Below are 26,904 nucleotides of genomic sequence, written 5' to 3'. Positions count from 1 at the left end.
TTATGAGTGGAAGATAAACATTAGATTACAATGTACATCCACATGTATGTTCTGCAGCCATCAGCTACACCCTAGAATGGTGACAAGGAGATGCAGAAGGGTTAATAAGATAAGGACCCCCCCCCCCCCCTCTCCCATCATTCCTGATTGAAATGTGTTGGTTAAACAGAAATCCCACACAATCTCTCCAGCAGAGGGGGGGGGGGGTTGTTCACCATGACAGCCCAGAGCTCTCCCCCCCCCCCCCCCCCCCCCCTGCGCGTCATCAATGAGATGGGCGTTTGATTGCTTTGCAAGAGCAGGAGAAAGAAAGAGACAGAGGGTTCTGTCCCCTCCTCCTCCCCCCTCTCTTCTTCCTAAATTCAACTTTTTGCAGCTTGCCGGAAGATCGGGTGCAGGGGCTCCCTGCATGGGGGTGATCAGGGGTGACCTCACAGGGGCTGCAGAGCTGCCCTTGGGTGGTTCTTCTTCCTTGCAGTGTAGCTGCCAAGGGCTGTGGGTCACCCTAAAAATCTCCTGCATTACCCCAAAGGTAGGCCCTGCATCCCGTCTGCCCTAGTCCTGGGGTGCAGCTGGAGGGATGCACCACACATGGGGGGGCTGGTGTCTGACTGATCACTGCATGCAGACCACCCCTGGATACAGAGCTGACCGTCTATCTCTGTGAGGACAGGAGGCACCCCAGCACCCCAATATCAGGCAGCCTTCCCCCCCAGTATGGCAGCAGAGAGGCAGGGGGTGCTGTGAACCCCTGGACTGCACTGAGGGTCTCCGCTGGGCTACTGCCATGAAGCTCCTCATCTTCTGCACCCGTGGCCCCTGTCTATGGAGGTAAGAGAAGAGCTCACACCCAGCCCCCATCCCAAAATACTCCCCCCCCCCCCCATTAACCCTTCAGACGTCTGATTTATCATAGTGATTAATATATGGGAGCAAAGGAAAAAAAATCCAATGCGTTGTTATGTACATAGAACCCCCCACTGTAAATAATGTCCTATATTATCCTTACTGTCAATGTTTAGTGTCATAGAAAATGGCAATAATCAACTACTTTCTGCAATGATTACAGTGTAACCCTGTGCAATATACAATGTATCCAGTGTTATGTCAATGTTTGTGTGAACTGTGCTGCATTTCCACCTCCCATCTACTGGCCTTCTAGGGTCGACCGGGATTTGTAGGGTTAATCTGAACTGTGCTTGACTTTTTCCCTGGGTTACATAGGGGAAGGATGGGGTGGAGAGAGGCTGCCATTGTGTGTCTGTGTATATTATCTTCAAGAAATATTATACAAAAACTTGCTGCCTAATTTCCCCCCTTCTGCAAGATTTTTTTTTTTTTTGCTGGGTGGCAAAAAAAAAGACGTTTAACCCTTGAATGGCCTGAATGGGGGGAGGGAGTCTGCAGAACCTGGATGGATTGCATGTGTCTCCCCCTTTTCTGCCTGTATTTGTGATTCTGCAGTTTGTTAATATTGATAATATTTGTATAAAATACAAAAAACAACAATGTTGCTGTACACAGTTCTGGGTGATGAAAAGCCCTCTGTATTGCTAGGATAATATTGTGACTGTGCTCAGTGTGTCAGCCTGTTACTAAACACTGTAATGGCAACCTCTAATCAGATTGAAGTTTATTTAACTCCCTGGCTGCCAGCAGCATACAATCTGGCTGCAAAGAAATTGCCATAAAATAAATAAATAAATATTATGTTAGAAGGAGGACTGGTGAGATTTTTTTAGATTGCAATCTCTTGTGTCCCCCTCATCCGGGGATCTGCGGCCGCCTGTGGACTGCAGCGAGTTTCCCACCGCAGGAAAAAAACGCAGACAAAGGTTGTTTTATTGTTAAAACTGCACCAAGATTTGTCAGGGCCTCTGTGCTGTCTGGGAGAGAGAGAAGCTTAACTAACTGGATCAGCAAGAGCAGCGCCCCCTGCTGGCCACCGGGACAAAACGCAGCCAGCAGAAGCATTTTAAGGTAGTCTATTAAATGCAATATTGAATACTATTTATTTTTGGGAGGGGGGCATGTTCATTTTGAAAAGATAATGATTGGTGTTTGTCTCCTAAAGGGAGATGCCAGCTCTTGTGTATACTACAGTATGTAATCCATTTGTGAGGGTGGTGAATACCTATATATATCTTATTATTGTAAGCTGTTGCTATTTGCATATTCCCCCCTATACCATTAAGGGGTTAAGATGAGCTTAATCTGCAAACTGTATAGATGAGCACATTTCTCACCCCCTGCCTCTAAAGGAGTGCAATTGCAGAAAGATTGTTGCTGCTTAAAATTTTGCAAAAATGGTAACGTTGTGAATAATTTTTGGACCCTGTGTATCGCCCCCCCTGAGCCTTGGGGGGCAGTGCTAGGCTTTGCCCTGTCAGCGAACAGGTTAACAAAGCTGGCACCTCACAGAAGAGTTGAAGTTAAAACTCTTGCGTCCTTGGTGACATTCTCCTCCAAAAAATCCTGCATGAGAACAGATTATGAATTAATCCTCATTAGGATAATTTCCAGAGAATGTACAGTCTGCATGTCGGAGGCTGTTTGTGTATAGGGGCTGTTTATGAAGGGACTCAAGCAGGGTGACCTTGGGAAGCGGCAAAAACCTGCCTGATAGAGCGTCAGCTCTTTGGATCAGTTAAATTTTTTTTAATGTTAATGCTAAAGCAATAGCTAATTAGAGGCATCTGTAGGACATCTTTGAAAATTTACTAGACCCCAAAAATTAATAAACATTCTATGAATAAATATATATAGATAGTTAGATACATCTTTCTTGGGTGAATGTTGTTTCACATTTGGATAATTTATCATTGTGCTATACTATGCTTTACATCATAGAATGCTGTGTTTTAGCTGAGGCCATCACTATGGGCCAAACGCTCTTATATAAACAGGATTACAGGTTTTGGAACATACCGTTGCCTAAACACAACAGAGGCGGCCATTTTGTAGGTTGAACCAATATATCCCATCAATTCACTTAGAATTCATAACTTCACTAGTTTATGGACAGAACCTACGTCTCTATCGATTCTCTAGGAGCCGGTGACACCACGGAGGCCATGTATTGTTAGGTGGCCTTCTCTTGAACAAAATGGCGGCCTCCACTGGGTATAAGTGGTGACACATTATGAATTTTACAATACACCATTTAGGAATATTATCTTATTTCCCTTTTTAAATAATTAGTAATTTTCTCTTTTAGTTGTCTGTACTTGTAATCTCCTGTTAATTGTCAGGTAAACAACTGAAAACTGACTACAGGGAGCGGCCATCTTGTTAGACTACATACCTGAGGTGTAAGTGTTGGTTAAACAAGGAAGACAGTGAAGTAAACAGCAATATAAGAATATAATAACCAGCTATTTTCCTGTTTTGGTACAGAATAAACTGTGTCTTGTAGCCAATGATAATGGGATTCATTGTCTCTGAATACTGTGCGTAATATAAACACATTTGTGAGGTAATCAGAGTTACGTGATGAAAAAAAAAATCACAGATGAAATAATAAGAATAAACGTTGTACTCAGTAAATTAAAAATGTATTGTCGCTTCCATGGATTGATGTGTAATTCCACCATATATGTATAAAACAAAATTAAAATTTGGATTTGAAAATCCAACTAAGCCTATAAACATCCATTGTTATTTTTTTTTTCTTGTGTTCTCTTATAATTTATTTATCTATACTATTTTTCTAAAGCCATAACTCCTGCTCCTTTTTAAAAATTACATCACAAAGGAATTCTGTAACCCTTAACATGCCAAAAATAATTTTTTTCCAGATCCTTTTAACCCTTCAAATAAAGATGGCTAAAAAGAGGAAAATCACAATTTATTTTTTTTATTTGAAGAAGCTGATTTAATAACGATAAATAATTAGCAAAATATTTTCCTTTTTTTCTGCTACATTTTGGTGGAAATTAAAAATACTAAAGTTTGTGTGTAATGTGTCCACTTTTGTGAGCTTGGAAATCTTGCTAAAATTATAACATGGCAGGCAGCCAGGATTGCCCTGTTTAATTTGTTGCAGCTCCCTCTGAAATGGTTGTTAGTGCTGCGGACAAGTGTGTATATATATATATATATATATATATATATATATATATATATATATATTGAAAATTCTTATTAATCTATAGCTGTGTCTTTTACAATAAGACAGCTGTAGATTAATAAGAATTTTCAAATCACATTTTCAAGGCTTACAAATGGAGGGGAAAAAGGGGCTTTTGTAATTGGCTTTTCGGTCCTTTATCTGAAGCTACAGTGGAAGAAGCCATTTTTTTTTTTTTAGACTAATAGAATTTCTGCTGAACCTGTCTCCTCCCCCTCATATTGAAGAGGTAATTAATGTGTTATAAAGGTTAATCATTAAAAAATAAATAGCGAGGTCCACAGCAGGGAATTCATTGCGGATTCTTTTGTCTGTGTTTCAATTTGGTAACAAGTATCATCTTTCCCTGCAATTTCTGTTCTGAAAACACATTGTAAAAAGCAACCACATATTGGGATATCTTTTCTGATATAACTCCCCCTGGACCCAGTATAATTGTGTAAAGCAACATGGGAAAGTATTACTGTTATACTGTATATTATTAAATGTAAGATGTAATGGATTGGAATAGAGTTCCTGTATAAAACTATTGGCAGGAACAGAGTTTCTTAAGTAGTTCAGGGACCTGAATCATTAAGGAGAGCAAAGCAAAAAAAAAAGGAGTAACTTTGCACCTGGGCAAAACCATGTTGCTTTGGAGGGGGGAGGTAAATTTAAAATGTGGGAACAGATTTATTGTTGGGGTAGAGCAGGTCCTAGATCAACTTTAAATATCAGTGTAAAAATAAATGTGTCAGTTATGTGTGTGCTAGATGATAAACAGCCAGTATTTAACTTATGTGCAAAATAATATAGTAATTTGCACCCCTTGTATTGTAACATGGTTTGTCCTGGAGAACATGTACTTAATGACTCAGGCCCCAGGTGTTCAGAGAGCATTGCCAACTGCTATACCTGGTGGCTAAGATAATAATATTACAACAATATCAAGACTCTAAAGGGGTCTAATAAACTGCGCAGAGTAAAGCAGGCTACAGACGGTCGATCCTGCCAAGCGAGAGGATCAGTGCCCAGTTGGGCAAATTCTGCCCGATCTGGCATTTTGCTGCGTGGGACAGGCAGACAGTTAGTGTAGTTGGGAGACGACCATGTACACAGGCAGATATCTGTCGTCCATCCAGCACAGTTTACAAGAAACCTGATTATGACCCTATAGGTTTGCATCGGACCATTATCCAGCTTGTTCTGCAGCTACACACGCTGCGGTCTATCCCTGCTGATATCGCAGTATGTGTCTCTGCAGAAAAAGAGCTGACGGCTCCGGATGGTGAAAGTTTTTATGTCAATATTTTCAATTCCCGTGAGAAAAAAAAAGAGAATCATCTCCCAGCAACGCTGAGCACCGCTTGTAAGGAATCGCGTTTTGCCTCAGGTCACTGGGTAGTCGTAGAACGAGTTTTTCAGCTTCCAATGGCGTTCCCCCGGCTCCACCGCATCCTGCTCTCCTTAAGGAATTTTAGGATTCCTCTACCTGTTTGCTCGGTTTCTTGGGGGGGGGGGGGGGGGGGGGGGGGATTTCTTTGCAGATTTGTGCATGCATAGAACAATGCAAAGCATCACCTGAGCTTGTTGACAATAGAGTTTGCCTCTATTCAGTAATTTAATTCCTGTCCTGGATGTGGTGAAGAGGTTAATTTGCTGGCAGCCATCTGTCCTGAATGTTTAGTTAATGTTCCAGCAGGGAGGTGGGGGGGGGACGGGACGTGTTTCTCCCTCTTCTGACATGGAGATGGGAGTGACCAGATCATGATAACATATCTGTTAAACCCAACCTATCATAGGAAAATAATACCCACAAAAAGTGTGGAGGCAGACATTTTTATTTCTCAACCAATAGTGGTGAGACTTTTACCGATCAACATATAGCGTCATAAATGAAAAAAAATATATATAAAAAAATAATTTTAAGAGATGAAACTGAAATACGTTAATTATTGGATGTTTCTGCAGTTTCTATACATGGATTTTTCGTTTTAGTTTAAAAAGCCGCAATCCCACACACATATATTTTCCTTCACTTTAAATAGAAAGTTAAGTACCTTTTTAATCAAACATCTGATACTCATTTTTCTTGGCTATCCTCTTACAAATCATTATCTCCATTTTCGAAAAAAAAAATTCTGTTTGGCAAACAAAAATGGTTGCCAGACACTGTCAATCTGCCACACGGACACAGGCTCTCTGCATGTCATGTGATTGCAGAGGGGGAAGAAGGAGGATGTCACAAAGCAGACAGAGCTCAGAGGGGCGTTCCAGAGCCTCTCTGCTTGCTGCATCAGGTGCCTAGTGACTGTGGTTGCCATGGTAGTCTTGCATTCTAAATCATTAATAGCAGCCTGAAGGTTGCAGTCATCTTAAAATTATAACAAAAAACTCGTGGCATGTTTGAATGTCACATGACTATCATCCCCCTCCTCAAATCGTGTCGCTGCCTTGGGCCAATACATACTTCTGTTTGTGGCCAATGAGGTCTGAAGTGGCGTAAGTGGCCGGGGAAATTGTGGCTTGTATGGGCACCTTTACACAACTACACCAGCGGAGAGGTCAATAATAATCTGTGCTGCTTTGATCATTCTAATGCTCTGAACGGACACAGTTTGTTCTCTACCCACCCAACCCAAAACTGAGAGACATTGATAAGCCGAGGATGAAGGATGAAGACAAAAAAATTACCCAGATCCAATCACTCCGCTTAGTTAGAGGTAGTGTCAGACAAGCACTTTTGTTCGCTATGTTTTTAGGAAACAAAACAAAAAAGCCCAGGGGCGTAAAGCTTCTGTTCTGGAACATAGTGTATGGGAAATAGCCTATCTGAAGCAAAACTTTGTTACTTCTCAAAGTGGTGTTTCCCTTTTCCCCTTTGGTCTAAAAAAAAACGTAATTCAAAAGTGCCATTCTGACACTACCCTAAAAGCACATGAAAGGCTATTTGATCACATTAAACTCTTTGAAGCTTCTTTCGCCCTTGTGCTGAGCCTAGTTTGACCCTTTTTGGGCTGGTCACATTTCTACGTCAGTTTCGGTCATTTGTTTATGCAGTATCCACCCAAATTATCCCTTGGTTTTAGTTTGTTTTATCCAGAAGACTTTGAATTTTCAGAAAGTATCATTAGTTTGCATATATCTCCTGACACAATAAAGAAAATCTAAAATCGAACCAAAATGTCCCCAAAAAAATTGTTTTTCTGTATTAAATTTAAATTACAAGAGAATGAACTAAAACATATTTTTTTTTTTTTGGCGAAAAAGAAATATTTTATGGTCCTGACTTCAGCAGCAATCCACCTGTGCAAAACAGCAAAAAACAGGATTCTACACATAGGTTTTCATAATAAAATCTGCATTTGAATATGTTTTTTTTTTTTTGCTAGTTGTCACGGTCTTGAAGGAAATCCATAAGATATGTTGGAATAATTTAGGTAGCCCATTTTTCCTTGTACAGGAATATAGGAACGAGCGCAACAAATGTCCGCACGTGTTGTAATGGAATAAAATGTTTTGATTTTGTCTTTTGATATTTGTAAGTGAAACTATTGTCCGTCACGGTGGATGTTGATTGTCCGCTAAGCAAATATCCTCAATTTGTTTAAACTTGGAGAAAAAAATCCATTGTTAAAGTCCTGACTGGTCTCGACTTCACCTCATTCTCAATTTGTTTTTTCCTTTTTTTAATTTGGTTGATTCCGTGATTACCAAACACATCCAGTCTGTGCGTGCGCTAGATGTTGCCTTCGTGTTCTCGTTAGCCACTTTCGGTCGCGTTTTGTTAATTTTTGCACAATTCATAATCGGCGGTATCTGATTTAATATAGACCTACAAGATATTTTCTTTTTTTATTGTTTGTTAATCCATTTATAATCCATCATAGCATTCTCTCTCTCTCTCTCTCTCTTTTTTTCCCACTGATAGTTACAACACTGATGACTTGTTGTGTTAGATAATTTTGAACATTTCTAATTATGCGTATTTAGATGAATCATGTCTTTATATTCTCTTTATTGAGATTTTGATATGACCTGTGTGTAATTTAATAATCAGGGAAAATAAAACAATTCCTTTTGGATGGTCTTTGTTGAGTTTATGATACAAACAGTGGAAATGCTGTAACGTAATCAGATTTGATTTCAATCTGAAAATTTTGTACAGCGGAGAAGAGTACATCGGAGAGAGACTTAAGAAAAATGTGAAATTAATTTCTGAGATGACATAGACCACCTCCCAAAAAAAGGATTGCAAGTCCCCCCGTATGTCATTGTCACCATGTCCAGAAGTCTATGCTGGCTGTTCGACCGGTAGGTATAAGGATTATTGTACGTAAGTAACTGTGGAACAATTAGTCAGATGGTCCTTCATATATGTGACGTGGACCATTGTTCAACTCGATTAAATGGTATTTAAGCGACGGACGCGTTAATTTTTTTTTTATCACGATGGACCGTGTATATTATATTATACACACACAGAATATGAACGTCACTCAATAAATTTATAAGAGACAGCATGTGATGGAGATGACTGTCAGTGAAAAGAGACCAATTAAAACTGTCTATTTATAAATATAAAGACGTGAATAATGACCTTTGAATACATGACACACGTAATATAAAAGCACATGAATATATAACTCAATATGGGTACTCTCACTGTTTAAAGTTAGGATCATCCTATTGGTATATACCTAAGGATTCTGCATTTTTATATATATATATATATATATATATATATATATATTTATGCTGTGTGTTGATACCATTTGGCAGACATGTCATTACCCCCTTTTTAAATATTGCTCTATAAACGCCCCATGACTGGGGATGTATATCTTTTTCCTCGTGTACTGTACGACTGTTTTAAATCTCTTCCCCCCCACTCGGTTGTTTGCTGCAGGCAGTGCAGGTCATCAGGATTACCCTGTTCATGCGCTTGTTATAAAAACTCACAATGCTCCCTCTAGTCTCAGGATTTAATTAAGAAAAAAAAAAAAAAGCAAACTCGGAAACGATGTCGTCTGACTCATTATCCCGGCTCTTGTTTGCTGAGAGATGCCAATTAGACTGTGAAATTTTTCTATACGTTTTTTTTTTTTGTTCAGGAGATTGCACATTGCACTACCCCAGACATCCGCCGCGTCCCCGCTGCATTCTGGGAGGGTTAATGGGCGCCTTTATTTTATTTTTTTTCTTGCTGAGCTTGTGACCTAAATCTTAACAAAAAGAGGCAGTGAACCTTTATTTTGCAGCGTTACATGCCTGAGTGCTTTCCACAGTCCTAGCCAATGGCCGGGATGTTGCAGGAGAGATTGCCGGGCTGTGATTGGGCGGGTACAGAGAAAACGCTGTCCTGCGCAGGTCGGCCACGCTTGTCCGGCCACGCTAGGATGCCAGCCTCCTGCATTGATAGTTACCATGACTCCTCCTATAACGAGATTCTACATCGCTGCTTATCGCAATTTAGCCAAAAAATTGTCATTGGGGCAGCGGCCAGGCCGGCGGCGGGAACTTCTGCGCATGCGCACTGGAATTGCAATTTCCATTTCCAGATTTGAATAAAAAAATATATATAAAAAAATAAAATGACTTTATTGAAAACAAAACCAGAAAATGCTTTACTAATAAAGCAATTTTATTTCCTAATGGCATCCCTGACTAACGCCATCCTGGGATTAGCTTTAGTAAACAAGGAAGATATAGATATATACATCACTATTTGTTGTGTTATATACAAATATACATCATTATTTGTTGTGTTATATACATATATACATCACAATTTGTTGTGTTATTTACATACATACATCACTGTGTGTTTTCTGATATACATACTGTATATACATTACTGTGTGCCGTCCAATCACTGCATAGCATCTCTGCGTTGTTACAATACAGTCACAGGAAACTAACACAGAGTTGAACGAGGACGTGTAAATTATAGCAGGTCAGATACCAAGATGGGATAATACAATATAAGAGCCTTTAGGCTCAGAACTTTTATACAAGTCACAAAAAAATGACTTCTTCTAACGTGTGTAATAAATTATAGCAGGGGTGCTTTATATCTTATAATAAAGAAGAATCACTTAATTATTGACATTATAACTCGCTGCTTATACATATATTATTTACAGGACTTTATATTAACATCACTTGTGCATTGTATATTTACTCAGCAATATTTCCACTGAAAGTTAAACAAGCTTCTGCCAGTAATTATTTGGAGAAACAGAGTTTCCTTAAGAGGTCAAAATGATTATCTAGTGATAGCGATGAGCTAGTGGCCAATCTGCCTGCCGATCGTCAGAACAGGATTTACACCAATGTATGTGATTCATGCACAACTGACACTTTAACTGCCTAAGAAGTGTGGAATGGGTGTAGAAAGGGGTGGATGAATTTTAGGCAATTTACAGTAAGGGCGTGGCAACACACATGCAGCTGATTCAGTTCCTGGGTTTCTGGTTTAGCCGTATCATTTGCACCAGCTACAGGGAGGTCTAAGCGCCGACTAATAGTGATGACTGACACATTATAGTCTTTGTATTAATAAGTACACGTATGTGTGCCACTAGCTGAGACAGAACATGTGTATGCAAGGAAGATTCATAGGCAAACCGAGGGGGGGGGGGTTTCCTAGTGCCTGAAAAACCCCCCTCCAAGCCTGGGGCACTGTATAATTGAGGTGGCTGGACCCTGCCCCCGCTTCACAGGGCTCTGCTTGAAAAGGGAGAGCTGCATCCACCTAACAGTAGTGCACGCAGCATTGCCCATGTATATTATAGGGATAAGAAGAGTTGGAGAGCAGCCAAGCACTCCCTAAAATTATAGCCACGCCCCCATGCATGCTGGTCACGCCCACTGGCGGCGTGGTGTGGAAACCCCTCTCTACAAATCCTGTGAGGTGGATGATATAAACACATTGGGCCTGATTCATTAAGGAAGAAAGTAAGGCAGAAAAAGGAGTAACTTTGCACCTTGGCAAAACCATGTTACAATACCAGGGGTGCAAATCAGTTTATTATTTTGCACATAAGTTAAATACTGGCTGTTTGTTCATGTAGCACACAGATACTTGATAGCTTTATTTTTACACTGACATGTAAAGTTGATCAAGGACGTGTCCTACCCCAAATATAAATCTGTCCCCACACTTTAAATTTACCTCCCACTCCAATACAACATGGTTTTGCCAAGGTGCAAAGTTACTCCTTTTTTTTTGCTTTCCTTTCCTTAATGAATCAGACCCATTGTATGCAGTACATATTAAGAACATCCTGATTTATATATTTGACTTAAAGAGATTTTTTTAATATAAACAACATTTTCTTTATTAATGATGATGGTATTATGAGTTGCTTATTTATTTTATAGAATATTTCTGACTTTATAATGCACATATGCACGTGTAGACAGGGCGTTCTTATACCCAGATTCAGATTGAAATGCGCCTTGAGACCTGCGTGGAATACGGGCGGATTTACACCAAGATATGAATCAGCCCCTAAATGTTTTATAAACTTGCAGCATTTTTCCATCTAAATTCCCAGGAAGCATCTAGGAAACAATTGACACCAGCAGCCACTTCTTACTAGAGCACAGCTGCGCGTCTGCTCCTCATATCTCTTATGAATATATAACCTCTTCCTTTTAAATGCAATTTTCCTTTTACTGCACTAAAGAAATGACATTTCTTCAGTAGAAACTATACTGACTTGATACATTTATTTAGGAGGAAAGAGCAATGAATCACTAGTTCTCCCAATTTTCTGTCTTCCAAGTTTCTGTGAATCAAACGTGAAAATAACATTTCGTCTGTCCCCTCGGGGGCCCTGTGAAAAGTTCAGCCGAATGCCCCCTGAGGCCGGATACGTGGATTTATTTTGTCGGTCTTGGTTTATATGTCTGTCCTCATTAGGTTTGTACAGTACATCCCTGCGTCTAACGCATACGCTGAAGTAGCCCTATGGACAGAGTAATGCAATTTGGTATTGATTCTGTCAGTGTTTTTACTCAGCCGGGCAAACCTGTCACCCCCAAATAGGGTGAGAGGATGTTATTACCCCCGTACACCCTGTGGTTCGCCTCAGTTGGGTCTATGATTAGCCGACATATCTGGGAAATCGCAGCGTACGAGAAGTGCCAGGACTGTACCATTAAGGAAGGTGAGCAAATTGTGGCACGCCAACTGCGCTACGAGAAAGTAGTACGGATGGTTATGCTAAGTAGTGGGTGGAGTTGCTGCGCAGTGGGCGTGGAATGTTAAATAGGGGGAGTGTATTTAGGGTGAGGCTTGTGGGTTTCTTTCTTACTCGGGTAGTAAGTCCGATCATGGGAAAGTTGAGCTTTGTACTGTCTGTTTGGCCTCTAGTGTCAGCTCAGTCCTCTATTAATCCATGAAGGTGATACAGTAACATCTTGTCTCTCTCTTCCCGTCAGTCCTGTGACCAGATCTAATGTGACCGCCCTCTGTCGCTTCATCAGTAGTCTCTATTTGTGGCGTGACGTACTCCGGGAAACCTATACACTGCTTGACATGTTGTCATTCCAAATAACTATCAGACACGTAGGGCCAGGTTCATACCCGAACGTAACTCGTGGTTTTAAAAGAGAGCACAGAACTCAGATTCAAATACCAGCGCGTTTCGTTTTGAATCTCGGTACAGGTGCGGTCCGCTTAAACATTTACCATTTGCTAACAGAGAACACGGTGCAGGGTAAGCATATGTATATATTCAATATAAAGTCAAGGCAGGCAAAGATGAAATAAATTAACAACTCATAATACTATAATCATTAATACAAACGTGTTATAAAAAAAAAAACATTTTTTTTTTTACGTTGAATACATAAATCAGGAGGTTTTTCATGTTACTGTACATAAAATGTGTTTTTATAGTCTCTCTCTTACTTGCATTCAAATGTTTTAGTGGCTCACATACGTGTAGTTTTTAATACACAGAATATGCCGTGTCAGTCATTGCGATCAGTCATAACTTGCACCTGCTCTGTAGTTGGTGCAAACGAAGCTGCTTAAAAAATGAGTACGTACCCGTCCACTCTGTCCTCCTCTCTCGATACCCTCCTTTCTCCCCTTTCCTCCCTGGCCTGCCCCAATAAGGCGGTCTCCCTCTACAATCTCACCCTCACCTCTGCTCTGGATGCGGACGCCCCAGCCCACTCCGTCCACCCTCGCTGCTCCAAACCCCAACCCTGGCACTCCAAATTCACCCGCTTCCTCCAAAAATGCTCCCATACCGCTGAACGCCACTGGAGAAAATCCCGCTCCCTGGCTGACTTCCTCCACTTTAAATTCATCCTTTCATCCTACTGCTCTGCCCTCTCACTCGCTAAACAATCTTTCTTTAAATCCCTCATCTCGTCCCAATCCTCTAACCCCCGCCGCCTCTTCGCCACTTTCAGCACTCTCCTGGCCCCACCCCCTCCTCCCTGACTGCCTCCGACTTCGCCTCCTTTTTCTCCTCTAAAATTGAGGCCATCCGACTTGAAATCTCCTCCTCCTCTCTCTCGTCCTCCCCCCCCCCTCTCCTCCGCCCTCCCCCCCTAACCACCTTCCCCTCTACTCCTTCCGCCCCACCACGGGTGAGGAAGTCCATTCTCTCATCTCATCCTCTCCCCCCTCTACCTGTCCCCTGGATCCCATTCCCTCCCACCTTCTTCGCTCCCTTTCCCCCACCACCTGCTCCCACCTCACCCACCTCTTTAATCTTTCCCTCTCCACCGGCATCTTCCCCTTCTCATTCAAACATGCTCTCATATCCCCCATTCTTAAGAAACCCAATCTTGACCCCACTTCTCCCTCCAACTATCGCCCCATATCTCTCCTCCCCTTTGCCTCCAAAATTCTTGAAAGGCTTGTCTGCAGCCGTCTCTCCTCCTACCTTTCCGAGCATTCCCTCCTTGATCCTCTCCAGTCTGGCTTCCGCCCCCTTCACTCCACTGAAACTGCCCTGGCTAAAGTCACCAATGATCTCCTCTCTGCTAAAGCCAGGGGCCACTTCTCCGTTCTCATCCTCCTCGATCTCTCTGCAGCCTTCGACACTGTCGACCACCCCCTCCTCCTCCACACCCTTCAGTCCTTTGGTCTCTCCGGCTCAGTCTTGTCCTGGTTCACCTCTTACCTTGCTGACCGTTCCTTCTCCGTCACCACCTCTGGGTCTCTCTCCCCCCCATCCACCCTTCCAGTCGGGGTCCCTCAGGGCTCTGTTCTGGGACCCTTGCTCTTCTCTTTATACACCTCTTCCCTGGGTGAACTCATCAGCTCCTACGGCCTTAACTACCACCTCTACGCCGACGACACTCAACTATACCTCTCCTCTCCTGATCTCTCTCCCTCCCTCCTCTCTAGGGTGTCCGCCTGCCTCTCTGCCATCTCCTCCTGGATGTCCTCTCGATTCCTCAAACTTAACCTCGCCAAAACTGAACTCATAGTCTTTCCTCCGTCTCACACCCCGCCCCCTCCTGATCTCTCTATCACTGTCGACAACACCTCTATCTCCCCTGTCCCCCAACTTTGCTGCCTTGGTGTCACCCTCGACTCCTCTCTCTCCTTTGGCCCCCACATTCTCTCTCTTGCTAAATCCTGCCGCTTCCAGCTGCGTAACATCGCTCGCATCCGGCCCTTTCTCTCCCAAGATGCCACCAAATGTCTTATTCACTCTCTGATCATCTCCCGCTTGGACTACTGTAACCTCCTCCTCACTGGCCTCCCCCAATCTCATCTTGCTCCCCTTCGATCTGTTCTTAACGCAGCCGCTAGGCTCATCTTCCTTTCTCGCCGCTCCTCGTCGGTCTCCCCCCTCTACCAATCCCTTCACTGGCTCCCCTTCCCCTTCAGAATCCTCTTTAAGTTCCTCACTCTTACATACAAGGCCCTCGCCAACTCCACTGCACCCTACATCTCCTCCCTCCTCTCTATTCATGCTCCTTCCCGCCCTCTCCAATCTGCCAATGACCGTCGCTTCTCTTCTCCCCTGATCACCTCCTCCCATGCGCGTATCCAAGACTTTGCCCGCGCTGCCCCCCTCCACTGGAACAAGCTCCCTCCCTCCATCAGAACTTCCCCTAATCTGTCCAGTTTCAAACGGGCTTTAAAAACCCACCTTTTTCGTAAAGCCTTCCAGTCTCCCACCTAATTACCTTCCTTTTCTTCTGCCTCTTCCCCTTCATTCCCCTTCCCCTATCCTCCATTCCTCCCTCTCTCCCCCGTGTCTTTCTGTCTGTCTACCTTACCCCTTAGATTGTACGCTCCTTTGAGCAGGGTCACCCCTCCTCCTGTCTCACCACTGTTAACTCTGCTCTCCAGCAACCTGGTCGTCCTCCTCGAGGACCCTCTTCCCCCTGTCCCCTCCCTCCTCTCCCCCCCGGGGGTCTCCCTATTATCCGTGCCCTCCCTCTTGGGCTCCGTCCGTACGAAGACCTTCCCCTCTCCCCTCCCCCGCCCTTGCTGTGCTTTGAGCTCACTGAGTTACTGTGCTTATTGTTTACTGTACTGTGCTGTCTCACCTCGTATTGTAATTTCGTTTGTCCCTGTACGGCGCTACGGACACCTAGTGGCGCCTTATAAATAAAAATTAATAATAATAATACGTACGAGGAACCCAGGAGTTGAATCAGCCGCAGCTACATTGGCACGTCGTCACTGTACATTACCTACGTTCATACGCACCTTCCCGCCCGTTGTATCCGTTAAATTGTATGTAAGTGTCAGTTGATTTTGGACGTGAATTTCATGCAATTGCGTTCATTGGCGTAAGGAGCGTTTAAGAACATACGCACGGCTATTTCACACAAGATACAGAATCCCGTCCGGATTTGAACCAGAGTTATAAACAAGACATCAGACATTTCTTTTCAGTAGAAATAATTGTTCGGTGCAATGTCCCTTCAAATAATTCTAGGGGAGGAAAGACTGGGTACATGGAATATTTAAGCAATAATTTCATGCACATATAACTAGTATTTTCCATGAATCATAAACCAGGTATATTTTAGTGCTATTATTATTGTACTTTTACTTTGGCACATTAAGAGTTACTGGTCAGCCGTCCATCTGCGACGGGCCTGGCCGAGGAGTCATCTGGTCTCAGCTGTTGCCAAATCCCTCGTCCTCCCGTCCCTGTGAGTCACGGGCGCTGACTCAGTGTGACATCATTGTGACATCACCAGCCCTGTGTACAGGACAATCGGGCAGCTACATTACATGGTACACACAGTCCTCCAGTGTCTGTAGAAGACGGACTGGTCTTAGGAGGTTTTGTCAGAAGGATGATTTCACGCTGTAATCATCCGTCTAAATGTAGATTCTCTAATTACACTGAGTAATATTGACATAAAGCAAAGATGTGTGTATATTAGTTATAGTTGTAGCTGGGGGTGTGTGTATATATAACATACCATTGTGTCTATACAATGTATATCTGTGTATACACACAACATTATATGTGTGTTTGTATATATATATATATTTATTTGTGTGTGGCATCAGAGAGGAGGATTTAGCGTAAGTACAAAAATCCTCTTTTTTTTTTTTTTTTTTCTCTTTCATCCATTTTGGGAACACCGCTACCTCGCGGACGTTCCAAAGCTTCCTCTAGTGAGCGGTAGGGTCAGCCAATGATTTTAGCTAAAGGTGATTCCTGAACCTCTCTGAGGAAGAACAACAATAAATGAGGGATCACCTCTCTCTTATGGGCGCACAGCGAGTCGCGTCAGTTCAGTGTTGGATAAACCATACTTGCCAACTTGTCGTTGGCTTCAGGGAGATCCCGGGAGGAGGTGGGAGTGCGGGGGCGGGGCTTGATGAATTGCATGATGTTGGCTCCGCCCCCTAAACGGTCGTCGTATTTTTGGCCAATTACAGCAGAGGGTGGGGGCTAAGATGACGCAATATTTGCCTCATTAAGCCCCGCCCCCGCCACTTATCTATTGTGGGGGCGAGAACCAGGAGGTGGCCCTTCTCTCCCGGGAGGTCTCCCAGAAAATGCGGGAGTCTCCCGGATATTCCGGGAGAGTAGGCAACTATGCCTTAAAGAAAAGCAGCTAATGAATCTCTAGAGACTGAAGTGTCTTTTACATTTCTGTCTCCATTACTGAAGTCATGTTGTCTTACCTGTCAGTCTTTTGATTAAATCTTGGTCTCCATGAAAATGGCCACCTCCATAGGCATCAATACATGGACATAGGACACAATTTCTGAACTGTGTCATCATGCCACAGATGGCGAAGCCAACCACGTCTTGTGCTGGCTCAGCATCAGGGAGAATGCCAGACTCTTCAGGGAGTGAGGGACAAGGCCATCTTAACAACATTATGGGCCCCCTGGCAAAGCAGTGCATCGGGGCCCCTAGATATAGATATATAGATGTATACAGATACAGATATAGATATATAAAGATAGAGATAGATAGATGTACTTGCTCAGTGACCCTTGTAGTTTTTTTTTGCAGGTTTTTCTCATTTGCAGGATTATTTATTCTCATTAAGAGCCGTGCCTATGGGGGCCCATTGCCCGTGGGGCCCCCGGGCAGCTGCCCATCATGCCCAATGGAAAAGATGGCCCTGGTGAGGGAGATCACCCATATTTCAGGGAGTCTCCCTGACATTCAGGGAGAGTTGGCAAGTATGGGATAAAGTTAGCGACTTCCCCCAGGCCTTTTCCTGAAACATCTCTTGCATTCGCCCCAGACGTGTGTGGACTGTAGTCCCCTACCTTGCTAGCCGGACATTGGGCATCTGGCTCCGATCGTCCATTTGGGACGGCGTTAAGCGCAGCACACCCCACCTTGTATAAGGTTAGACTGGGGCTCTTGTGCTAGCTGTTGCGGCTCTCAGAGTGCGCAGTAAGATTGTCATTCTCATCGATTGCTAGCAGTAGGTCGCTGGCCACTGTTTGTGTCAGCTGGGCGGACGACCCCTCTGGGAACCAAGTACAAATAGCGGAGACTGGAGATTGGTTCGGATAACCCCTTACCCGTTCGGCGTTCTTTCAGAGCACTAAAATGAAACAAATCATTTTACTGCGGATGCAGCACAGAAAAATGATGTTCCCAATTCTCATGGCAAAAAAAACTGTCCGTTGGTACATGGGGTATAGAAGGGGGCGGGACTTCAAATTGACTGTTTATAAGTTTCAAACATGAGCCCTCCTGTACCCCGAGGTAGCCCCCAGCATAGATGACAGAGAAAAGAAGGTAGTGCAACTTTAAAATGTACTATTGTCCTTTCTTGCCTACTCTCCCGGAAAGTCCAGGACGCTCCGAATGTCAGGGAGTACTCCTGTGAGATCATACAAGCTCCCGGATCCCCGATCGAGGTCTTTATTTTTATAGCATAACCTCCAATGTGTTTTATAGTCACCAAAGAGTTTATGACCGTGTTCCCTCTGCTGCTTATCGTATCATTCATAAAACTGTCACGACGAAGACCTTGGAGGACTACAATACCCAGCATCTCAAGTTTACAGAGTTTCATCATAACATCTTTTTTTTTTTTTTTTTTTCCTTTTTTAAATTCTTTTCTTCAATATATACTAATTTACAAAGGCAAGATAATTAGGGTAGGTGATAAAAATTACACCTGTCGCGCAGAAAACAGGAATTTTATTTTGCGGTTGATCAATATTAAAAAAAAAAAACAACAACGGACAAAGTTTTAAAAGCTGGGACTGCCCATGGGAATGAGGGACAGTTGTCGGCTATGTGTCTGCCAGGCAGCAGCGTGTTATGACTGGACTTTAAATGAGTGGGTTAAATTTCAGCCGCGCTCGAGAGGACAATGAGACCCAGTTGGGGAAGCCAGACGCTGGTCATGTGACCCGTCCACCGATATAAATGTCTGCCTGAGAGGGAGCTTTGTGGGCAAGACGGGAGACGTGAGGCTTTGTTCTCACACAAAGCGGCGCTGTGAGGGGCAGGATTCCTTCCAGTAAACATTGCCTGACACAAGTACCTCCTGAAAGTGATTCTAAAGGACCCTGGCATCTTCCTCCTTGTCCGCCATCTTGCTTATTGTCATATATCTCGGAGGCTACTGAAGACCCTGACGTGTTTTAGTATTTTATCCAGGGATATAAAGGCAGACTGGGCTGAACTTCAAACCAATGATAAACTATAAATCTTGTACATTTCTCTAACCACCAGTTCCCACAGTTGCTGGGGTAACAGGGTAATTGTCATACAGGGAAACTGTAACCTACTTAGTAAAATTGTGTAAATGATCATTGAAACACATAAAGTAGAGGTGTCAATAGGATTTCAGCTCCCCCTACTGGCCACTTTATCATGAAAATGGTGCATTGTAAGCCTGGTTCTTCTAAGCAAAAGCTTTTTAAATAAAGCCATGGCTTACCCCCCTTCTAATTCAGTGGTTCCAGGATACTGACAATGACACATCGTCCCTATGATGTAGGCTAATTGTATTAATTAGTGTCAGTAAAGCCTGGCTCCGGTTCTTTGTAACGGGCTCTTCTGTTCATTTGTACAACTGACTGGTATGTCCTATTTGTCAAGCGTGCCTAATTATTAGGGACAGGTTCATTTTACATATAATTTCTAGGGACAGGTGTTAGAGACAAATCTTAAAATATATTTTAGATATATTTTTGGAGTATTGGCCAGCTGTACCGTATCGATACTCATCATATGTGTAATGAATGCCAGTCTCAGTATTCTTTATTTCTTTATATATTAAATTATGAAGATAAGAGTATTGCAAAGCCCCCAAAATTAGCAACTAAGTTCAGTAAACACGTCCCGATGTGTATTATAGTACAGGAATGTCTATCCTGCCTGAACACTGTTTTGCAGTTACGTATAAACTAAAATAAAACGCTTCTAACATTTACACTTCCATTCCAAGGCAGATATGTATTACAAGTTATTCTTTTAGATGATAAATTCATCCCTGGCAATAATTCTTCTTTTGTAAGATTATTCCAAGGGCAGAAACTTTTCCACTTTTTCTTATTTTGTACTTTATACTTAAGAAACAAACCCCACCCAGCTTGTTCAAATCTTCAAGTCCCTCTTGTCTGTTCCCCTCAACTATACTTATTAATATTGAAGACAATCCTGACGAGCCTGTGGAAATATATGTAAATATAATAACACCATTCTAGTTATTATTGGCAATCTTTGTAATTCGTTTTTAGGTAAATAAAAAAATAAAAAATATGGTAAAATTTTGTGGGGAAATTCTTAAAATGTACTAAGTCGTTTCATGAATAATTCACCTGCTTAACTCTTAGTTGCCTGCTCTTCTGGAATGTCAGGGAGACTCCAATATTGGGGTAAGATCTCACAGGCTCCTGCCAGGTGGGCGTGGACATAGCGCGATGATGCAAATCGTTCCTACACACCTCAGCGAGTGAGCAGGGGCGTGACGATAAATATCAGCATTGTCATACGCCCTGTCACGCCTACTTGGCGCTCGTTATTATTGATATGATCAGCAAAAATTATTTATATGGCGTCAATATGCTCCGCGGAACTTTACAGTTGGGAACAAACATAGTAATTAAACAAGACTGGGTACTACCAAAGAGACAAAAAGATTGCACAAACCAGCTACTATCTATAGGACAATGGGTAGGTGCAGGGGAATTTGATAAGCTGCCTAAAGAGATGAGATTTCAGGGGACGCTTGAAGGTTTGGAGGCTATGGGAAAGTCTTGTTGAATGAGGGTGGGAATTCCACAAAGTGGTGCATCCCCCCCCAAAATTCCTGCAACCGGAAATGTATACAGTGAAAGGGCTCAGTTGGCAGATATTTTGAGATCAAGGACTTGATGTAGGTTGATGCAGGTTGTTGTTTTTTTTAATAGCTTTGCATGTTAGTAGAAGTACTTGTTTTTTGTAGAACAAATGGTATAGAGAATGGTCTAACCAAAGTAGAAGAACATTTGTTGAGGAAAGTAAGTCTAGATGCTGCATTCAAAGTAGATTGTAGGGCTGAGAGTCTGGGGGAAAACCAGTAAAGAGAGAATCGCAATAGTCAATGTGGGAGATGATGAGGGCACGAATGAAAGAAAGAATTGTCTTCTGTGCGATATGTTTGTCAGATGTAGGTAACAGGATTAGGATACAGGTTCCATATGGAAAGCAAAAGACTGTTCTGAGTCAAGGCAATAACCCACGAGGTCTTTCCCTTGGAGGGGTAGAGGTTATTGTTGTGTAGGCAACAAAAATAAAGTTTCAGATATTTTTTTGCTGACTAGAGGGAATATTATTAGCTCTGTTTTTGAAATATTTACTTTGAGTAGGCAAGAGGACATCCAAAACGAGGTGGCAGAAAGACTTTCAGTAACGTGGGCCACCACCGACGATGAGATATCTGGAGAAGATACATAAAGTTTGGGCACTTTGCGCATGAAACCGATACGGAAATCCAAATAGGACGTAACATTGATAGAATAATGTTGGAAAGATACCAGTTTAGAGGGAGAGATTACGTATTTTAGTAAAGTCTGTGACGTGCACAGGAGACGACAAACTACTGATTTGTGAGGCGCTAGTATCTATTGGACGGGTAGTAAAGCGGGAGGAGAATATGGTGGAGACTTCGTTGTCCTTTGTCGGATCAAATGAAAAGAAGGTGCCAGAGAGCGCAGGATGGGAATTGAGCAAGTTGTTACTCAGGGAAGAGAATTACATTTGTTAATTGATATATTGTCTTGGTAGTAAGAAGGAATGTTTTGAGCAGTGACGATGGTCTGAGGGGTTGGTGTACAAAGAGATGAATGTGATGGAAGAGAGATACCAGGTGATGTTCTGAGAGGGGGAAAGGGAAAATGTCTGCAGAAGACCAGAAAAAGTGAGAGGCCATCGTCATGAGCAGAAGAGAGGCAAAGAGAGGGATTTGGGTGCAGGAGACGGTGGATCATAAGTTAGGTTGTAAAAATCTACCAAGTTGATGGTGGGGATGTCATAGGATAATAAGTGACACAACCAGGCTGAGAAATGTTCAAGGAATTACTTGGGTGGTCTAGGAGGATGATAGCTCACATGCAGAGAGACAGGTTTGAAGATCTGGATAGTATGTGGTCCAACTGATGGAGATGTCAGTGAGGCCTGGAGGTGTTGGTGGAAACCAAACTATGAAAGGGCTTTGTGAGGAAGTGTCTGAATATGTGATCCATGTTACTGTTTGTTTGAGTGAGTGGGAGAAATCATGGATGGCTCTTATGTTGATTTTGGACAATATTAAATGAACCTTTGACTGCACTTTAAAGGGACACTAACCCAATATTTTTATTTTTTTTTGACTATTATTAATGGGTGAATGTATAAAAAACATTCTTATTCTGGGACTTCACTTCGTTTTTTGCTGGTGCTAGGAGATCTGCTTGGAGAGCTCACCAATTCAGTCCAGTCCCATTATTTGCTTTCTCTCGCCCATAATTTCATCACAGCATGAGTTGCTAGTGTTTGTATTGGTAATTAGAAATGTAGAATAACGAAATTACAAATTAATGACTGTTCCTACTGTAAAACTATTAAATGTTTTTTTGTTTTTTTTTTAAATCATTCTTCAGTCTTGGGTTATATAGTTTATATTTTGAGTGCATTAAAACATTAATTCCTTCTCGTTTTCTTTCCAGGTATGGCCTCTCCCCTGCAGATGTTCTCCTCCCACGGCCTCCCGTTGACCGCCTTCTGTAGTGCGAAGAAGCTAAAGTTGGAAACCAGCTCTATCTGGGATATGACCGGTTACGGTTGCCACAGTAAGGTCTATAACCCAGGCAAGAGCAGCTCCACGTCCAGTCAGCCGGTGCTCACCCATGCCTCACTCCTTCAAGCACCTTACGAGCAGGCCGTCATCTTTCCCACCAGCGTTGGTCACATCGTGGTGACCTCATCCAGTAGCGGGTCTTCGGCAGCGGCGAGCGGTCAAACGCTCGGCGGCCCCCAAAGCAACCTGATGCGTCGCAGTACTGTTAGCCTTCTGGATACCTACCAGAAGTGCGGCTTGAAGAGAAAGTGTGAGGAGCTGGATAATGGCAGCGTGCAGATTGTGGACGAGCATCCCCCCATGACCCAGAACAATGCTAGCGGGATCACCGCTGCCACCACCTCCACAGCCACCTCCAAGAACAGCGGCTCAAACAGTGAAGGAGACTACCAACTGGTGCAACATGAGGTCTTGTGCTCCATGACAAACACCTACGAAGTGTTGGAGTTCCTGGGTAGAGGAACCTTTGGGCAGGTGGTCAAATGCTGGAAAAGGGGCACCAATGAGATAGTAGCCATCAAGATCTTGAAGAACCACCCTTCTTATGCCAGACAGGGGCAGATTGAAGTGAGTATACTGGCGCGGCTGAGCACGGAGAGCGCGGATGACTACAACTTCGTAAGAGCTTACGAGTGCTTCCAGCACAAGAACCACACCTGCTTGGTCTTTGAGATGCTGGAGCAGAACCTGTATGACTTCTTGAAGCAGAACAAGTTCAGCCCATTGCCGCTCAAGTACATCCGACCTGTCCTGCAGCAGGTGGGCACCGCTCTCATGAAGTTGAAGAGTTTGGGTCTCATTCACGCGGACTTGAAACCAGAGAACATCATGCTGGTTGATCCTTCCAGGCAGCCGTATAGAGTCAAGGTCATAGACTTTGGTTCCGCAAGCCATGTCTCCAAAGCCGTGTGTTCTACCTACCTGCAGTCCAGATATTACAGGTGAGACGTGGTCATGGGAGATATACCCCACAACCTGGACCGGGGATAGTCCTCACTGCTTACAACTAATCATTCTACTAATCCCCCTCTGCTTTCTGTTACTTTTACTGAGCAGTCGGTGCTTGTAGACAGTTGTAGATGGGATACGGGAAGTCTAACCAGGTCGCAACCATGAGGAATCTGAAAAAGAAAATGTTCTAAAACATTGGGCTGAGAGAGAGCAAAAAGTATTTTTACTCATCTTGGGGGGCAAATAACAGTAAATTTAAGTTAAGCTACAGTATCTTGTAGTCTTTGTTTTGACAAAATATATTAACTGGCAAAGAGAAGAAATTATAGAATGTATCAGCTGTAAATATCCTCCTCTTTCCATTTCTTTAAACTGGCAACTTTCAGAATAAGACATTTTATTTTAAAATCAAAATTGGTTTTATGATTCAGTGGATGAGTTAGAAGAACTTGGAATATGTGATGCTAGCGCCTGACACCACTTGGACGGCTGGCTGCAGGGGCTGTGCCCCTGGCCCGCTGCAGAGGCTGCCTCCCCTGGCCCGCTGCCGCCCCTGGCCCGCTGGAGCGGCTGCCGCCCCTGGCCCGCTGGAGCGGCTGCCGCCCCTGGCCCGCTGCAGCGGCTGCCGCCCCTGGCCCACTGCAGGCAGCTATAAATGACCTACAACTTTTATAATGATCCGCCAGCCTGTAGCTTTTTTATTCTCATTCTCTTAGTAGCTGACTGTTGGTATCGGAAGCCTGTAGACAATCTGTAGACATGCTTTGTCAACCAAGCATGTAGGTTGTGTGAATAAATATAATATTAATTTGCTATACCTTTTCTGGCGCTCTGTAAAAATTAGGTTTTCATTTTCTTAAGTGAGGTTTGACAATGTGCTGCATAGGGTGGTTCTATACAAATAAACGATGATAATATGTGGGGTCTGTCTGTACCTAGGAATAGGTCATTCCCACTTTTGCCACCGTTGAGAATTTTGCGTTGTATGATGCACATACCTTATACAGGCAGACTGCTGCATCTGTTCACTTGTGCAGCCCCCAAAATCCTGTGTGTGTTTGACCCCTGTGACGGATTAGGCACGCGCAGTATTTGTCTATTGCGATTGTCAGGAAAGTGTTCTATGATGGAGCTCTTAGCCCAAACGGCAGTTACAACAAACGTATGAAAAACACCTGATATCACCAACCGTCTCTGTGATTCTAACATTTATTAAGTACACGCAAAGAAAAGAGAAGAAGATTAAATTGAGATATTGTAACCTGTTATGTATTGGAGAGTCGGTCATGGCAATAGTCTGCACAGACCGGCGTAGGCCCTAATTAGGTTATTAAGAGCCTCAATCCTGCCTGCTACCCCCCCCCCCCCCTCCCCTCCAAGACCCCATCCTCCCTTTCCCTTCGTCTCTCATTATCATCTCTCTGTCTCTGTGCCCGGCTCACATTTATCTAATATTGGAAATTTCCCGAGTGTCAGACCCACAGCGAGGACAGCGGGTGGGACCACACACTGTGCGCTGGCCCTGGGGGGAAGGGGGGGGGCTGTCTTCTTGTGGAAAAACATTAATGACAAACCCACCCCCCCCTTTTACCATGAAAAACAAATATGGTTCTCAAAACTGTGCAAACTGCTCAGACTTTAGAATTTGCATTATTCCTTTAATTTCTTACTTTTAAATTGATAATTATTGCTTTATAAAAAAAAAATGAAAATGTTACAGTATATGTTTACAAGCCCTGAAATTAACAACTGATTTTTCAATTCACTCAAATGACTCTTTGGTAATAACATAACCACATTTTTATTAGTCGGAAGAGACTTAGTGAAGCCCACTCCAAGGATCATACAAATATACTGTATTTATGTGTATATATATATATATATATATATATATATATATATATACTGTACATACTAATTCACTCTCTTATCTGCAGATATAAGTCTGCCGCAGTAATCTGAAGGCTCCAATAATGGTTCTGTAATTGGGGTGACTAGAGTAGTACTTACAACTCCCACCATCCTCTGCTATCAATAGCTATAGACCCAAAGTAGACTGACACAAATTTGTGGGACACTTCAGCAAATGATCATAAACCACTGGTATATGTCATTTTAAATGTTATTTATTCAATTTCCCTAAACAGGTTGTAGAAACTTGTTAACTGATAAAGTTCTGTCTGGTAGATTAGACTGCAAAGGAATTCTAAGGCTGAGAGTCTGGTGTGCAGCTGGGAAATGACGCCCCCACTTTGAGCCCCCCGGTAACAGTGGAGATGGAGTGGTATACTACTGATCTCCCTGTAGCCCCCTCCTCTCTCCGCTGGGTTTGTGGTTAGGGAGAAGGTCAGGGAGAGTTCTCACACAGAAAAGGGAAACGTATTTTTCCCTTAACTATTATTAACACTACGCAAACTGCAAATTCCTGAATTCAGACTGAACCGCAGACTTCGCACTCGTTGAGGCCCTTTCTCTCCATGGCAGTTTATTACCCCCCTTCTACCCACCACAATAAACCCTTCATACACCCTCTGTCATTAACACCCCCCAAACTACCACATTGAGGCCTGCTGTACTGTCACCCCACCATTTTCACCTCAATACTGTGTAAACACCTTCCAGTTACCGCCAAATTAAACCATGGGATCTGCACCTCAGTCTGTGATATTCTAACCCTTCCTCTACATAAACTAAACGACGTTTGAGAGGAGAAGAGGTTGATTCTTAGTTGGATAGACCTTGCCCTATACAATCTATTTGATTGGCTGCCACCCCTGAGGTGTCATGGCCGCCGTCTTGCAGAGTGTGTGTTGTACATTGATCACTCCTCTGTATTTGTTAGGGTCTAAGTTAGAATTCTCAAAGCAAATACATGTTAGATGAATACAATGCGTTGTTATATCTAGTGAGATTACAGGTGCAAGTGACTTTAAGACAATAAACGGGCGTCTATGGCAAAATGGCTGCTTGCATGAGGTACCACCTTCAATGACATTCATCCCGTAAATCGTGTCATAGCCATACCTGTATAAGTCATATTGGTCGCTGGGCTAATGAAATCCGAAATAACTTAGTCTGTAAGC

The 26,904-nt window shown here is 43.0% G+C and overlaps 1 protein-coding gene across 5 annotated transcripts in view; it reads left to right on the top strand.

Moving 5' to 3' along the window:
• Window positions 1–295: 295 nt before the first annotated feature.
• HIPK2 (homeodomain interacting protein kinase 2) overlaps window positions 296–26,904 on the top strand; it is a 45,566-nt gene continuing 18,957 nt past the window's right edge. For 4 of the 5 annotated variants that reach the window (XM_075210649.1, XM_075210648.1, XM_075210647.1 and 1 more), the window contains exons 1-2: window positions 297–831; window positions 22,740–23,811. In XM_075210649.1, coding sequence (XP_075066750.1) covers window positions 22,742–23,811 — 1,070 coding nt within the window. In that variant the 5' untranslated portion in view covers window positions 297–831; window positions 22,740–22,741. Of the gene's footprint in view, window positions 832–22,739; window positions 23,812–26,904 lie in introns of all 5 variants that reach the window. The other variant, XM_075210643.1, reaches the window with a different exon arrangement.

This window comes from Mixophyes fleayi, chromosome 4, assembly GCF_038048845.1.
Source record: "Mixophyes fleayi isolate aMixFle1 chromosome 4, aMixFle1.hap1, whole genome shotgun sequence".
NCBI lineage: Eukaryota > Metazoa > Chordata > Amphibia > Anura > Limnodynastidae > Mixophyes > Mixophyes fleayi.
The sequence above is the reverse complement of the archived record's forward strand: the minus strand, read 5'-3'. Positions and strand labels throughout refer to the sequence as shown.